The 17,500-nt window shown below is 35.4% G+C and overlaps 1 protein-coding gene across 1 annotated transcript in view; it reads left to right on the plus strand.

The window, feature by feature from the left end:
- LOC121324036 (mirror-image polydactyly gene 1 protein-like) overlaps positions 1-17,500 on the plus strand; it is a gene marked incomplete at its 5' end in the record, with an annotated part of 37,288 nt that overhangs the window by 19,046 nt on the left and 742 nt on the right. Inside the window, 3 exons of the mRNA XM_041265426.1 lie at positions 1,598-1,692; positions 10,285-10,515; positions 17,184-17,500. The exon at positions 17,184-17,500 is cut by the window's right edge and continues 742 nt beyond it. Of these exons, the coding sequence (XP_041121360.1) occupies positions 1,598-1,692; positions 10,285-10,515; positions 17,184-17,250 (393 nt within the window). The remainder of the gene's footprint in view (positions 1-1,597; positions 1,693-10,284; positions 10,516-17,183) is intronic.

A 17,500-nucleotide genomic window follows, 5' to 3' on the forward strand; every position in this document is an offset into this window, starting at 1 on the left:
TCTAAGACTTCTGCACAGCTGTGTGTGTGTGTGAAAATATGTATAACTATATATAAATATTATTGTTATTGCACCAGCTCAAGGTTGTCCTTTTTTCTCATTTTGGGGTGCCATGGGGAAGAGCAGGTTGCACATGACTGGCCTGCTATGAGTCTTTATCTCTGTTGCTTTAAGTGCTACGTTGACACCAGGTCTGACTTTTTCAGATAACACGACAAACCAATTAAAAGCTAGACTGGCTCCATTCTTGCAACAAAAGATGCAAGTGGCCGATAAGTGATCACCATTGATGAAAAATGTGCTCCTTAAGTAGAAGAAAGTTTCCATACACAGCCTTTCAACTGACCAGTAAAAATATTGTATATTAAATCCTAATATCTAGTCAGCCTGTTGATTTTACCTCTACAGCCAAACATAGCCAGATGATGGCATTGATCTCTATTTGCTATTTGACATCATGGTAGCCAATAAAAACTAAAATCATTATAAATGTGTTTTTAGTGATTTGGTTCATAAATGAATGAATGGGGAAGTTTATTGGACACAATTGTTGAATGTGAGTCACTGCAACTCAGAAAAAGAAAGGCGTTGCCTGGCCAGGGTGTATATGTAGCATCCCAGGATGGCACCGAGCAGATGGTACACAGCATGCAGCCAAGATCATTATCCTAACTTAAATACGATTCAGATATCATTACATTTCGGTAATCAATAACAGCTATACATTTTTCATTGCACCCGTGGCTGTTTTGTACAGTACTCTCATCTCTTATCACTTAGGCTATAGATTGCAGGCAATTACTATAAGGCAGCTGGCTGTAGGTATAGAGAATCTCAATTGTTCTCTTCTCCCAGCTGTTGACAAATAAGGATAGTCAACACATCTGTTTCAACGGCTGGTAATTAGCAAGAGCTTAATTACTGCACATGGTTTAACAGCCTATCCATTGAATGATAATACACTGTTTACCTTGTGCCTTGCACTCTCTGTGACCAGCCGCTTTGCCTTGAACACACTGTTTTTTGAATAAGCGTTGAATAGATGGACACAATGCTTAAACAGGATACCCAGGGCATTTACCTATTGTTTGTTCCCATACTTGTTGGTATTCTTTTAATGGGTTTAATAAAAAGGACATGCCTTTTGTATGGGGTTAGGGGGCTGCTTGCAACAAGTGTTGAATAACATACCCACAGAACTTGCATGCATGTAGTTTGCCATGTAATTCTGAAATTGCGTAACTATCGTCTGTGCAGCAGTCTTTTCAATTGTATACATGCAAATTATACTGTTCAAAAAATTGAATCAACCAGCATGTTTTTGGCTGATTACAGCGTGTGATTCATTTTTGGTTATGCAAAATTTAAATTCCTTTTTGTATTGGCATAGCTCTTTTGGTAGATTGCTTTCGCTGTAAATTGGGTAGTTTGAGATTTACATGATCTGTAGAAAGAGATCATAAAGGATAAAATGAGACATGGCATGATGCATTTCTTATGTATTCAAAAAAAATGATAGCATAATGAAGGGTGTGTAAAACTTCTTGTGCACGCACTTTAATCAGTCATTAAACTGGCATACAATATCTATCCACAGGCTCAGTTACTGTCCATCCAACAGGAGAGGGACAGCGCCTTGCAACATACTAAAAAATTAGAGGACGAAATCCAGACTCTTCGTGTTTATTACAGGTAAACCCTGGTTGTCTTTTTGATTTTTTTCTTTTCAACATTTTTTTGGTGCTGAACTTTGTACTCCTGAAACGTGTGTGTTGGCAGAAGGTGGTACAGTGCTGGAGGGTGCTGGAACTCCTGCTCTGTGCAGACTGCATGCCACAAGTTCTCTGTGGACAGATTCAGAAAATAGCATGGGATTAGAAAGAACTCCATGCAATTCAATGGTAGGACCACTGTTTTGTTGGGTCAGCATTAGATGGGAGTTGCTGATGAGTTTTAAGATGAGACAGAAGTTTTTTTTTGTTTTTTTTTAACAATAAAGTATGCTATGCTATAGCAGACTTATTAATAATATTTCGAACAAGGCTATCTGTATACACCTATATTGAAAATATATGCTGTAGTTCTTCCCTGTTAAATATTATCAATATACAAACATCATTAACCCCAATTGTTAAATGTTGCTTTTTCTGTAACGTGTACTCTTAAGATTACTCTGGTAAGATGTAGCTGTGAAGGACTCAGCAACCAACTATTAAAGCATATTCTAGAACAAAGTATTGTATTCCCAGCTAGAGAAGACCACCCAAAAATTAGAAAATGGTTAATACAGTACCTTGCTGGATTTATTTGCAGTTTGTAACTGGTAATAATACAGTTTGACCCCCTATTGTACTCTTAGACAGTCAATTGGTATATTCGGTTGTCACTGTGTAAATTGTATATATAAAGGATTTGGGTGGTATTTGTCACTCAACAGAAATAATAAATGTAGCCAAAGAACTGTGAAAGGATGTTACTTTAAACAATCATAACCCTTTTGTTTTAGTTCAAAATTGCAATGATTTATCTTCAATGAAAATACTGTTAGTAACATAGGAACACTTCTAAGTATACAAATGAAACGGCCGAGTTTTGGCAGGATTAACAGTTTTAATTTACATATGCAAAAAATGGAGAAAACCACATTTTGGTATAAAGACATAGATAAATCTGTCCCATGGTGTCCCTAACATATTTGCCAGGCAGCAGGTACAGTGCAGGTGGGTTGTTTTAAATGTAATGGGATACTAAAGACGAGAATAATTCAATATTGTGAATCTGTAAAAGCCTCAAAGAAGCATTGGCACATTGTGTTTTTTAATTGGTCTCCACCTTTTTATTTCACCTCTGAACAATGTCTCTCTCACACCCTGCTGCGAACCGAGCCTGTGTTGTTGGTGGTCTTTTTTGTAGCTATTCTGAGCGCCGGTAATTGTAAAATGTGCAGGGCTTTTGGATTTCTTTCCTGAATTCATTGACTCCAGTGTCTCTGACACAGATTGAACTACAAAAGCAGCTTATTGTATTTGTTTCAGGACTGTGATGCCCTTCTTTGCTATCATGACACCAAGGTAAACAGAAAACAAAGCACACCACTGGAGAGATTTTTTTTGTTTTGTTTTCAGTTACACAAAGTTGTAAACAATAACTGGCAATTCCAAAGTGCATTATCTTTCTACTTCTACAAAGATGTGCGTTGCTGTTAGTAGTTAATGCGTCCATGTTTATTTTCTGAGAATTTGGCTTCAGGGAATAACATGTGGAAAGTTTCTTTAAGGTTATCTGTAGCCAAACCCATGTAATGTTCTGTTTTTATGCCATCTTTAAACTGTTAAAGAAATGTTATGTCTTTCCTTCAGATAGTCTTATATAATTACAGAGGACGTTAACTAAAATAATGAGATGTGGGATGCTAAAACCATATATCACATTCCAATAATATAGTTTATGCCCACACAACTAAAATTTAGCAGCAATATTTCCATGGCCAAAATGTAGGAGTGGGTATTGTCTTTTCTTAGTTCAAACCTTCAATTTAAGTTTTGTGAACTAGGTGCATTAAAATAATAATCCCCCCTCCCCAAAATCATATCACCACAAGCACAACCAGTGAATGAATCCTGTTGGAATAAATAAGATTAACTGCTAATAAAATAGATTAGCACCATTTTAATAGCTGGTTTTGTAATATAAACCAATTAAGCAAATACAAAAGCCAATGGTCTCATTCATGTTTATTCCTCAGAAAAACTGTTTCTTAAAGAAAAGTCAGTAGATTGTGCCATATTTGTTTTTGGGTGAGGGCTGGTGTAATGAAAGTGCTTGTGTTAATTGGTAGCTTTAGTCATACAAGAAAACATATTGAATGTGTAGTGTTGATATATTGACCCTTACTAAGAGGATGTAATACAATATGCCCTGTAATGTGCTTTAAAGTGCTATTTCCTGAACAAGATTCAGTACAAGAATGTTACAGTTGTGCGTAGGATTAGTGGAATTTAACAATGTTATACTGAGGCCTGCCTTCCTAAATGGGGAGGCTGGAAAACTATTGCTGTGGATTGCTGTCATTTTAGTGCCCATCTATAACAGTGTTTTCTGTTTGTTCTGAATGTATTCGAGACAGGGGAAATGTCACATTTTTGTTTTCACTCAGTAAATTTTACTTTAAACAGACAAGTAGTGGCGCACTCTTCACTCTCTCTTCAAACGTAACGAGTCTACATGGAAACGCAAGTTCAACACCTGACGGGGCAGGTAACAGCTGGCAAAGCTTAAGTTAGTGTTTTAAATCACTTGATTGATTAGATAATGGAAGTTTGCCTTTAGAACCAGTGCTGCAGGTTTAGTTCGTTGTGAGCTGAACCTATTTTAAGTAATGTGTCCTGATGGAAGAAATTGTAGAAATAGTATTTGCATTAAAAAAAAAAAAGAGTATAGAAGTTCAAGCAATTTGATGAAAATCCTTTGTTTCATTGTTCTGGTTTCCTCCCCCTCTGGATTGCAATGGGAACTCATTGTATTCACAGAATTTTCATTGTGTGGGTTTTAGGTATTGAATACAGATAGAAGTAATTGGGTCTTTTTAATGGGAAACAAACGTGGTTACAGATACTCTAACTGATTAACTGTTCAATGTGATAAGATAGTAGAGACGAGGATCTAGGATCATACAAGAAGTAAAAATGTGAGAAACCAAAAAAATGAAGTATATAACCTGTAGACTGTGAAAATGTTTCTGTTGTGCAGTATGTACAAGAGCATATACCTTAGGATCATAACCACTGTATGTATGAATTGTGTAATTGTGATTTTTTTGTGATTCAAGTCGAAAAAAAGGTTTTGTGTTGCGTTCAGTTGAACAGGAGAAATCTTTTCTTTTTTATTTATTTATTTATTTATGTAATTATTTGTTAAAGGAAACATGCAGAGTTTGTTCTGTTGACTCCTAACTTCCAAATACCATTAAGGCACAGTCATGCTGCACCTTTCAGGAGAGCTTGTTGACACTGTGCCGTATTGAGGGGTGATTCAAATGGGAATCCTATTTTTGTAGTGCCTGATGTGATAGTGCTAATGCACAGAACATGTTATCGCTCCTGTTTTGAATTCAAGTAAAAGGTTTTGAAGGCAGCTTCGTTTTAAGAACCCTTTGGTGTCAACGCTGTATGACTCTGTGCCTTTCTGCAATAACTGTGGAAGTTATTTATTTAGATCAAAGAAAGATAAGTCTCTATTAATGTTCTTTACCTATCAGTTTGATAAAACGCCTCTACTGCTATTAAATATTAACCAACACTTGGCTTTTGAGAACAAGGGGGCAGTTCGCTACAAATCCTCCTTCTCCTTGCAGCACCATTGATAAGCTATCTGATGAACAAAGTTAATGTGTAATTTTCTGCATGTGTTTTTTTTTATATAGAAACCTTTTCCTAAAGAGGACCTGAAATGGACGGGTTTTTTTATAGTCTGCACTTAATCTGGCTTTGATTGCACAATTACCTGAAAAAAAGGAAAATCTGTTGATCTGCAGTTAAGCAATCCTCTTTAGCTTTTGTTGTCATGGCCTCTGGACTTTAGTGCCCGACATGTTTGCATTTAATTAAAGCAAGCACACAGTTTACATCACACAATGCCTATCAATATCGAATCAGAATTGATTTCCTCTTGCTCAAGAAAAAAAAAAAAACAGAAACACAGCTTCCTTTCAGACTAATTAAAAATCTACGATGGGCCAGAATGACTCATATAATTTTAAAGCAATGTAAACATAATTACCTGGAGACCTAAATAAAGGGTAAATATCATAACCTGTACATATTACGTCTGGTCTTTTTATGTCCACTTAGTGTATATTGCACTGCAAGGCTTATAGGAAGAAGGTCATTGTTATCAAACAGCATAGCTTATAATTAACACAGATCATATTGCTACTACACTACGACTATGCCCGTCAGGCAATAGGAGATTCATTATTTATTGCTATTTGCTTTGGTAAAGAGAAAATGTCCCTTGCCTGACTGTTCCTGATAGCCTGCTGTACTCACCTGTGCCAGCCCATCAGTTGAATAAAACCTGCTGGTATCAAACTGTATTTGCACACCTTCAACAATAAAATAAGTGAATGAGTATCTGCAGCTTAAAAGGCTATCTTACTTTTTTACAATTCATTCTCCTAACCCATTTTTTAGATAAGGTCGGGTAATGCTTTATGCTCATTAACAGCTTTTGATATTTCACTTTATTGTATTTTTTGTGTGTGTGTGTTTTCTTTTTTTTTCTTGCCGAAAAAATCTGTAAATCTTACAGTATTCTTTCCTTGATGTCATCCGCTGGTAATTAGTACTCTAGGTTTTTATAGAAGACCTTACTGTTTCATTAAATGAAACAAATAAATTATATTTTGTTGGTCAATTAAAAAAAAAACTGTCAATAGAACAGCGAAAATATTTTTAGTGTTATTTATTATGATGTAAAGGATGTTTCTATTTATGTATTATTTTAATAAACAAAGGTTAAAATGTATACTAATGTGAATCTCCAAGTCCAAAAAATCAGCATGCATAACATATTTTATTTTGTATTCTACTGAATGCAGTAGAATACAAAATAAAATATGTTATGCAGCTGATTTTTTTGGACTTGGAGATTCACATTAGTATACATTTTAACCTTTGTTTATTAAAATAATACATAAATAGAAATCTTACCTTGCAAAGCACCATCAGGAGTAAATATTGGTCTGTTTATTTATTGGTGGTAATGATTCTGTGCAGTGTCTTACTGCAGGGCAATCCTCGAGAACATGTCCCTGAGTGAAGATGGCTCGCATTTAAAATGAAAAGCCCTCATTGCATTATTGCTTAACCTGTCTCCCTAGTGGCGCCACTTTTTTTGTCTACAAATATTTTCATTTTATTGCTGCATATATAAAAAGAAAAGAAAAAAATATAGTTCATATCGTGCAGTTGCAATATATAATTTGTAAAAGTCACATTTAGAAATAGTGTATAATCGCTTATCGTGTTAGACTATATTACTCCTAGATAGTTTGTAGTAAGTATTTTAGACACTTAATACATAAATATTTGTTTTTGCCTTTAAGGGGGTGCATTTGGCAAAGCCCCGAACATACAACGTGACACAAACAAAAAAAAATTCCTTTTTATAACATAGTGGATAGTACATGTGCTCACAATTGTTTTTCTTGGTTAAAAAAAATAAACTGCCCATAAAAACCACAACATTTTATAAATGAAGGGCTATACAGTGAAATAAATGTGTCATGAACTTTGCAGGTTGAACATGAGTTTGTATTGTAGCGTATAATTATTATTATTATTATTTTTTGTCAATAAGACTTTTTTCAATAAGTTATGATCTTGTCAAAGTGCTCTTCTATGGGTGCTAAACCTATTGATGCTTCCTTCTTTATCAGTCATGGTGCACTTGTGTCACTGAAACAAATACAGCTTTTGTACATGAATGTAATTATAACAAACATTGCAAAATCTTTGTTTTAATACAGGCTACAACATGATGGTAAAGGTGGTCTTACTTTGCACGAATAAAGCATTTAAGATGTTTTTCCTTAATTTTACCAGATGACAGACCTGCATCTTAATATTGTTTTTATAAAATGTTAAAATACCTTCAGTACAAGCATGTGGGTCATATAAGGAAGCACCATAGTTAACTTCATTGGTAATAACTGGTAACTTCATTTTCGAGTTATCAAGTGGAAAGCACCTTTCTAATATGCGCTTCTAGGTTTCCGTCAAATTTGTGCATTAAGTCAAGCTATATGGTAATATATTCCACTGACATTATACAGTAATATTACTTCCTGATATTGTTTCTTGTACTGACTTTCAGTTAGAATATTAAACTTGTCTATTGATACAGGCTGTTGATACAGAGTGACATTTCTCGTTGATCGGCAAACTTAGTGCTTGCTTTCATTGTTAAGGTCAATCCAATTTCTGTTAGTGTATAAAATGTGATCGCTAACATAGAAAGTGTCAACACAGGCCTGCTCAACTGTGACAACAGGTGTGTTAACTAACACTTGTGTCGACACTTTAACGTCATAAACTCCCCCAAGCTTGAAGAACTAGAGGGGGAGAACCAGTGGGAGATGGTCCATTTACACAGTACATACTCCAGTGTTTACCTGCTGTAAACATGTGCAAAACTGCTGGCACGTTTTGGTGAAACTATTTTGGTTAAGCGAATTCTTAACACTGCAGAAGTGTGAGGTTTCTGTGGTCACATAACAAGGTCAAGTTGAGACTTGTGTGCTCAAGAATGTATCCAGTGAAGCTTAACTATCAATATTTAAACATTGAAAGATCCTAATGTTGATAATGATTTACTGCTCTTTTTATGTAGAAAAAGATTTAAAAGAAGGAATACTATTTTTTTTTTTTTTTAAATACATTTTCCTAAAGCTAACTTGCATCCCTTTTGAGATGACTAGACTAAAATCTAAGGACGTGAGGCTGTGTGGTCCAGCCGTTAAAGAAAAGGACTTTTAACCAAGAGGTCCCTGGTTCAAATCCCGGCAAAGCCACTGACTCACTGTGAGCAAGTCACTTAACCTCCTAGTGCTCTGTCTTTCAGGTGAGACGTTGTAAGTGACTGCAGGTGATGCACAGTTCACACACCCTAGTTAGTCTCTGTAAGTTGCCTTGGATAAAGGCATCTGCTAAATAATAATAAAAAGGTTATTGTGCCACTAGTTTTGTCACTTATGTGGTTTGTTTTACCTGAAGAATTCAGTGTTTTTTTATAATGAAGTATGCAGGTCGTTTTTTAAAATGAACCAGGAATAGCAGACCGTGTCTCATTACACCATTGTACTTATTTGTAACCAGAAGAAACTATGCAGCCGAGGCAAGTTATAATTAGACATGTAGAAAATGTGTTTTTGAATATCTGTAGTGTATCTGAATGCACATCCATTGGTTTGGATGTGGACATTTTTCACTGTTTCAGAAAGCATTTGTTTTTTTGGATCGTTTTCATATCTTTTGGAGAAAACTCAGTTTTGCTAGCCAATTGAACAACTTTGGCTATAAAAGAGAAAGATGTTGAGTAAACATGTGTCTCTACAACGATATATATGTTTAAGGTAGAATGAAAAATATAAGTCAATAAATATAGAAACATACATCAAACATGCTTCACTCTACCTTTACAAAGGGGCACATTTTTAGTAGTGCAAACAAACCTTTGTAATCGACAGGTGTATGATTCATTCATTGTAGAAGCAAAATCCTGCTCTGGTGAGTATTGCTCAGCTGGTGAAAGCCAAGCAACTGGAGATACTTCAAACATATCAAGAGTAAAAAGCAAAAAACGTTTGTTGTTGAATAGTTTTTCTCTCATGCATTTACTATTATATCTTCTTGGTTTGTTTTTATTTTAAGTGATTTATTATAATCCACATTATGGTGACACTCGCATTCCTCTTCACCGTTCGTCTTTCAAATGTTCATTTTCGTACGTTTATGCGGCTGTCAAAGCCATTGGTTCACATTTAAAAATCCCAATAACACATCAGGTGTCCCTGATTTAAGTACAGTGTCTTTATCTGAAAAAACACAGTTGAGGGGTCTACGAACTACCCACTAACACAACCCCATGCTTTAATAATACACACAGCCAGAGTCGCTACAGAACACGTGGGCAGTTACAGCCTTCAAAGTAATTATGTAAATAAAAAAAAAAAAACAAAAAAAAAATGTATTATACCTCTGCTTCACATCTGCCAGGTTAATTAATAGAATCTCCTGTTATTTAACCTTAAGCCTATATACCATGTTAAAGATATATATTTTTGAAATATTGAATTGAAATGAAAACGAGTCTAGTTCTGCTTGCGGATAAAAATGCAAAAGAACCGATAAGTACTCAAAACTGCTTTTGAACACTGCCTGCAAAGGATAAACAAAAAGGACATTTCTAATAAATTACTGTGGCCGAAAGGCTTTGTCGTTTAGTAAGGAGCGCATGGAAAACAAAAATGTTTTTGGAATAATACAGTATTAAGTTTTCCTTTTTTGTGATTTTATTGTTTGTTTGCTTTTATTTTTATTTCTATAATGAAGAAGTAAACAATGCAATATTGCATTTAGGCAATTTATTAAAGGTGTTATCAGAATCAGGATTCATATGGAACACATTGTTGTGCACTTTATAATATACTGCATTTAACTCATAAAATGAAATGGGGGCAAAAGTTTTCCAGCGATTTTATAAATATTTCTTTATTGTCCACAGTTTACACAAGTCTTTGTCGCAAGAGGACAGCTTGAAGGAGCAGTTTCAATGCACTCTGAGCACCTATGAAGATGCTCTCCACTCCAAAGAGGGTATTGTGTCACTTGCCAACCTCCACAATGACCAGCTCATCACCCAGCTGCAGCTCTCCCTCTCCGAGCGTGCAAACATGGAGGCCCAGCTCCAGCAGTCCTTGGAGGCCCAAAAAGAGGCTCATGAAAAAGTTCAAAAGTAAGTTGCTTGCTTTGTCTTACTTTGAAAGGATTCGTTGATAAGAGACGGCCTGTTTTCGTTGTTTGTCCCCCTACTGAATTCCAGTATCAAACAGCCGTATAAAAAACAGCAAGGGCCTGTTTTATGTCTGTTCAGATCAAGTGTTCTCTATTCTGTTACTTTTATAGTCAGGCTTGTACAACACTGTAACAAGCTTTGCCATTCTTGGTAGACTATATAGTACTATAAAAGGTACTGATGCCATATTGAGTTTACATGCTATTAATCAGCAACAACAACAACAAAAAACTTCACATGACTGCCGAATTTCAAATTATTTTCTGAATTTCTTTCTAAAAGAGTTAGAAGTCTTAGGTAGTCCATAAAAACAGTTTCGTAGCCAGGCATATCAGTCAATACTCTGTCTTAAATAGGCAACACAGGTGGGCCACACAAAAAAGCACGTATCCACCTATTTGCCTGTAATTTCCTGCTTGGGAGTATAGCATTATCATGCAGCTTAGACATAGGAGATGTGCATTATTGATACTTACAGGAGCCTCTACATTTAGGAACACCTCCTAAGAGAACACTCTGGCTAAGAGAACAACCTTGTGGTGAAATAATTTTTACCATTGTAAATGCTCCACCTAAAGGAGTAGGATCTTAAAAGAATGCCTTTTTGGCACCGATAGTGATTCATTTTTATAACTAACTTGTTGTGTCTCGAGGAAACCCAACTGGTGTAGTCAATCTTTTAATTTATCATTGCCTCATTGTGTAAATGGCATGTAAACTATGGCGAAACGTGCCGCTGTTTCTCTTGCTACAGAAAGTTGTAAATCGTTTGAGCTCTTTGTGGGGGGGGGTTTACTTTTATTATTATAGTTTATTAACATACACCAGCCTATTGCTTTTTCTCTTATTTATTCTGTTCATTTCATATGTTGATGCACGTGTGTCATGACAAGTAATACGTATTTATTTATTGATCCATATTGTGTCTGTGGTCAGCTCTGTCTTAGAGAACACTTCAGCTAAGAGAACGCTTGCTTCCCGAGAGGTGTTCTCTTAGACAGAGATGACTGTATTGTCATTTCTAGGCAGATTTGGGATTCTTGTACATGGTAAGAAATGACATAGCTGTCTGTTGCAGCAAGTCAGTTTCTGGTCAAGATATTTTGTGTTTGTAGCTGTGTCATGCACAATTGCAATTTAAGGTAGTCTTGGAAGTTAGGATTAGTTTCTGCTTTGAAACGGTTCACCCCACCTCCCTGAAAAAAATGGTGCAATTAAAAAGAAAAGAGAATGTAAATTGTGCAGCCAGTCTCCATGCTGATGATTCTGCACTGTCTGGGCAGTTCTCCCAGATGTATCCATGCTCTCCAGAAAGGGTCACACAGGGGTTCTTAGCAGAAAGCAAACATACTTTTGCACCAGTAGCTTGATCTGTTTGCTGGATGAATTAGCAGATGGGGGTGGATGGTTTAGGGCTCTGGGAAGACACAGGGAAAGTTTCCCCAGGTTCAGATAAAAAGGGGAGTTTCTTCATTGTCCTTTTATAACAGAGTATTTACTATGATTTAATTTAGCTTCAAAGTCTTCCGTTTTGCAATTGCAAGAAGCTATAACAAAGCCTCCAAAGTGTTCTTTTCAAGAGACTAATGATGCAGCACTGCAATGCAGTGGAGATTGTGCTGTTTTCTCTGCTGCTGTCCTTTTAGACTATTCTGTATTTTCTGGACTGTTATGCATGTCCTTATCACCAACTAGCCCATACACCTAATGCAGGGTCTCGAAGTCAGAGGCTAAAGACCATGCAAACAGTTTGTTTTACTCAAATGAATAGTCAGACAGTCAGATTACTCGGTAGTTGATATCAAATTACCCAGGCTCTTCCCATACATGTTTGCAGCACTGCAATGCATCTTATCCTTCAATTAAGCTTTACTTTTTTTTCAGCTGGTTAAGATTAAGATTATTTTTGGTTTGATAAATATCAGTTGTATAACTAGTGTGCTGTGTTACTACTTATCCTCTTTCACAGTTTCACTTTCCCATACAAACACTGCAGATGTCCAAAAGACCAAAATTCTATAGCACCTGTAGTGAACGTACTATAATGCCTCCACCATAATCTTGCTTAACTCTGAAATGATAAAGAATCATTACGAAATCTAGCCTTCGCAAATTGATCTTTTCTATGCCTGTATGCCAGTCTGAGACAACTGTGCATTACTGTAGCAAAACAATAAACTATTTAGATCTTTCTGTGTCTGGAGTATGGAAATGTTGTCATTGAAGGGTTAAATCTAAGCACAAAAGGACTTTGGGCAAAATAAAGATACAAAATGGTGAACCTGTAAAATGACAGATAAACCATGGTGATATCTGAACAGCTAAATGTTGGGGAGTGTAAAAGACTTGGTATTTTTCTCAAAGCTATGTCCCTCAAACACAAACAAGTGACTTTGATATTCTTTTGAAAGACGTGTTTTATTTTTGTTTTACTTTATTTTGACATGGTTTTACAAGAAATTTTAAAGTACCGCCTCTGTGGGTGTTTTCACTCATCATAAGAATTATACTATGAATTAAACATGCATTGAATTTTTACAATGACTTTGTAAGATTTTAGAATGAGATTAATCTTACACACCTGAATGTGACCATGAAACTGGAAAGTTCTACTGTTCCCCTTGTTGCTGGGCTTTTTTTTTTTTTTTTTTTTACACTATTTGTAATTATTTGTTAAATGTTTCCCTTATGATTCCCTCATAGCACTAAAGAGATGTGTTAATCTGCTCTGCTGAAGTTGCTCCAATAGGCTGCCACTACTACATATTCCACTGAAGTTTATTATTTTAACTAGATATTATTAATGTGCAGTTTCTTTCATGGCTACCCTCCTCTCTAGGCAATCCAACTGTCAGTATTAATAGCTGCATGGCAATATGAAATTCATTCAAGTTATAACAAAATGTGTATGGTAAAATATGCATGATTCTTAATTCCAAACCGATTACATTTTCAAAGAAAGGCTATTAGTACTATAATTATTATTAGAGAAGTACTTTTTGTATTAAATTACTTTACAACAGTGGGGTACAATGCTATTATCTCAGAAACCACAAGCAAAAACTTGATTGCTGTGGTTTTATCTGCGACAGTCTGGAAGTGTGTAAATCTCGACTATATACTGTATTTGTAATTTGTATTAATAAATGTATAAACAGATTGGAATGGTTTCAGATTGCTCTGGAAAGTCAGATTGTCATAAAGGGTTGCAGAAATGGGTTCAGGGTGGATACCAAAGTATACAGACAGTTAGCTACCAATATACCTTAAAGAACACTTTTAAATCCTTGTGTTGCTTTATTTCATTTGCTGAAACTCTTGGTTACACAATTATTGCACCTCCAACGATTTAAACTATATGTGTCTGTTCAGGGTCAAAAAAGGGGCACTGTTTGTAACACTCTACATACATTGTGAGCTGCCGTGGTTTTGCACCAGTCTATAATGCACTCCTTGCCTCCTAGAGAAATTGTGGATTGGCTATAATCCAATAGACTCGATGCTATATGCTTTAGAATAATTAATATATATATATATATATAATATATATATATATATATATATATATATTATATATATATATATATATATATATATATATATATTATATCACTTGTAACACATGCTGTTATGCTTAGGCTTTGGTAGATTGAAAGTATTTCAGGGTGTTATTTAAAAATTGATCTTAGTGGCATATACTTTTATGAATAGTGATATGGCTTAATATTGTATCTAGGGTTTGTTCCTTGATCAGTATACATCTGCAGTATTCCTCTGCTTACAAAATGAATCTGTGGTGGTGTGCTAGGTAGATTTCTGATTGAATGATTGGGTGGCTGGAGCTATACCCAGCGTAAGGACTAATCCTTCCCAGAAAGGGCTGAGAAACGTATCTCAGGACCGGGAATGAATATGAAATAATCGCACCAGAATGCAAGGTGACCCTCAGACAGGCAAGTGGCGAGAGACACATATGGGTTTTGGGAAGAAGCTCTGACGATCCTTTTTAACACAGCTGTGAGAAGAATTTGGCTGGAACCAAGCAGCCTTTCTGTAGTACAGCTGGCAAAGGAAACCATGAGGGGAAGGGAATTTAACACATTGGTGTAAGAGAGCCGCTCCATTGATGGGATCTGAGCAGAATATCTAATGACCGAAAGAATCAAACTTGGCTGTGAAAAACACAAAGCTCTTTTCATCAATTCAGGAGCTGCAGATGGGCACCTCCAGATTCTGCCATTCAGTTCAGATTGCTTTTTCTTTAATAGTAGTCCTTTGATTACATTTGTGAATATAAAGGTGAAAGGCTGCTATGTTCGGTGTTTATGTACTGTATATCTACATAGTAAATGAAATGTAGTGTGTATTTGGTTAATTTATAACATCCGTCTATATTTAATTCAGGCAATTACTTATTTATTAAGACTGCAAGGTAGCATTGTACCAAAATCAGTGTGTGTTATCTCAACATTTTTTTTGTTTTGTTTTTGATCTGAGAAAATATATTTCCATTTTAATCGTTTCTGTGACTTTGCCAGTCATGACTTGAAAAATAAAATGGGGACAGTGTTTTTAGATGTTATTCAATTGAATTAGACAAGAAGTTTCTGGCAATAGTGAACACTGACAGCAGGTAATTGTATAAAACAAAACAAACTATATATATATATATATATATATATATATATATATATATATATATATATATATATATATATATATTTCAGAATGCACATGTGTGAAACATTATTTTTTTATATACAACCATGTTCCTATATACACACAAATAATTCTAAGCTTTGCAGTAACACTGTGTTCTCAAAAGATATGCTTTATTTAAAATCTGGTACTGAAGTTGTGTATTCTGTTTTGTTTTTCTTGCTGTTTTACTCGTGGTTTATATGCATCACTGGCTTGTGTGTGTTTGTGTTTCATTGCACTCTTTGTAAAATGGCTTTCTTCAAATCCATTGTGCAATAGATGAGCAGCAATGCCTTAGTATATAAACTACAATAGTAGAATATGTCTAGTAATTATATGAATGTGATGGAACACTCAATAAATGGAAAGATGCAAAGCTTCCTGCAACTATTGTTCTCAGAATTCCAAGCCCCCAATCTGTTCTGTGTTAGTCACCTTACTAAATATTAGTCTTTTCTACCTCATTTCTCTTGCTTGTGCCAACATTCAAGTTTAGTTCAGAACTATTCAACAACAAGCTGAGGTTATACAGTACCAGCACTACAGATAGACTCTTCCAGTTTGCCTTGTATGCACAGTATATTTTGTTACTGATAAATCAATATAGCCATGTTGTAATATACAAACTGCCATCTTCTGGGAAGAAGTTATAAGCAAACTGCAAATTAACACACAGGTCAGGGTGTGCAGAATGAGATGCTGCTGTCTGTGGTCACCAAAGGAAACATGCAACTTTGAAAGAATACTCCATCTAATTACCCTTAAGACCTTGGTGTTCAATGCCTGGCAGCACTGCCTTTAAAGAGAGTTACTTTTTGGTGGTTTAATGTGCAGGAAAGTAGTGATTCCTATGGAGGAAATTGAGAGTTTGCTGAATTCCTTCAAATTACTTAAATACACATAAATCTAATTTCACAGTTCATTTAAAACATTACTGTTATATTGACTAGTGCATACATATGTCGTACTCACAAACATAGTTGAGAGGGATTCAATGGAGATAACTATAAAACATTTTGAATCAAACTAGCTCATAGTCAAATCCTAGCTGGAAGCATATACCACACTGCTATTTCAATCTGCACTTTCCTTGTTAATGTAGAGCACTGGATGTTACATTTATAAAATATGTGATATGTGCATATTTTGAACATTTTGAATGAACTGGTTAATCAAAAGCACCTTTTAATGTTAGTTTTGAAAATGAGTGATGGATTAGGGCAGCTAGATTTTACTGTGTCATAATCCAGAATTCTGAGAAGCAGCTGATATGAATAGGCATACTAAAAAAAATGCTTATTTTTAGGGCAGTACTTTTTATTAAAGCGTTATGAACTCAATATACCCTTCACATTGTATTCAAATAAACAATATGCAATAACGTGTGTGGTTTGTTATTTTGAGTATGGATAGGATTACTTCATTTATAACCACATGATGGCTGTAGAGATTGACATTAGATAAGTGGCAAATGTAATCTTTTCTTGTATTTCTGTTTATTCTGAGTGTAATTGGAAAACTCAATTGACCTACTTACAATGGTATATAGAAATTTTATATACTATAGGTTCTCCGTATCTAATGTCTGAAACCAAATAAAAAGTTCAGAAAGTGTTAAAAAAAAAAAAAAAAAAAAAAAACTTGTGTAAAGGAAAGTATTTGGATCTAAATACAGTTATTTAGGTAAGAAAATAGATGCTTCACGCCTAGTTCTAACTGTGGTTCAGATGTGGCTGTTTTCTTTGCTTTCCCTTTTTTGGGGGAAGAGTCTGCATCCTGGACCAGTGTCTGCACTGTACAGTACAGCTTTGTTTAGAAATGGCCACCAGGACTGCTTGCTTCAGTGCAAACACTGCCTCTTTCAGCCTGTACATTCCTAACATTAGTTTCCCTTCCTATCCTCACAGGTTGGAGCGACTGGTGGATGTGCTGAGGAAAAAGGTTGGAGCGGGGCCTGTCAGGACGGTGATCTGATTGAAAGGTCGAGTCTAGGGATGTGGTCACATCTGGTGACCAGGCTGCTCTGTTTACCACTGTGTAAACACTGAAGCCTTAACTCAGCAAACAGTTGTTAGAAGTGGTGCACTCAGACGACAATCCAAGCAGAGATCAAAATGAATCATAAATGTTTAACCACTCTGCTGCTGAGTTGTGTTATTTAAGCAAATTTATTTCCTTAAGCATTCATTATTTGCATTGTATTTCTTTATCCCTCTCTGCCTAT

The sequence above is a fragment of the Polyodon spathula genome, chromosome 12 (assembly GCF_017654505.1).
Source record: "Polyodon spathula isolate WHYD16114869_AA chromosome 12, ASM1765450v1, whole genome shotgun sequence".
Taxonomy (NCBI): domain Eukaryota; kingdom Metazoa; phylum Chordata; class Actinopteri; order Acipenseriformes; family Polyodontidae; genus Polyodon; species Polyodon spathula.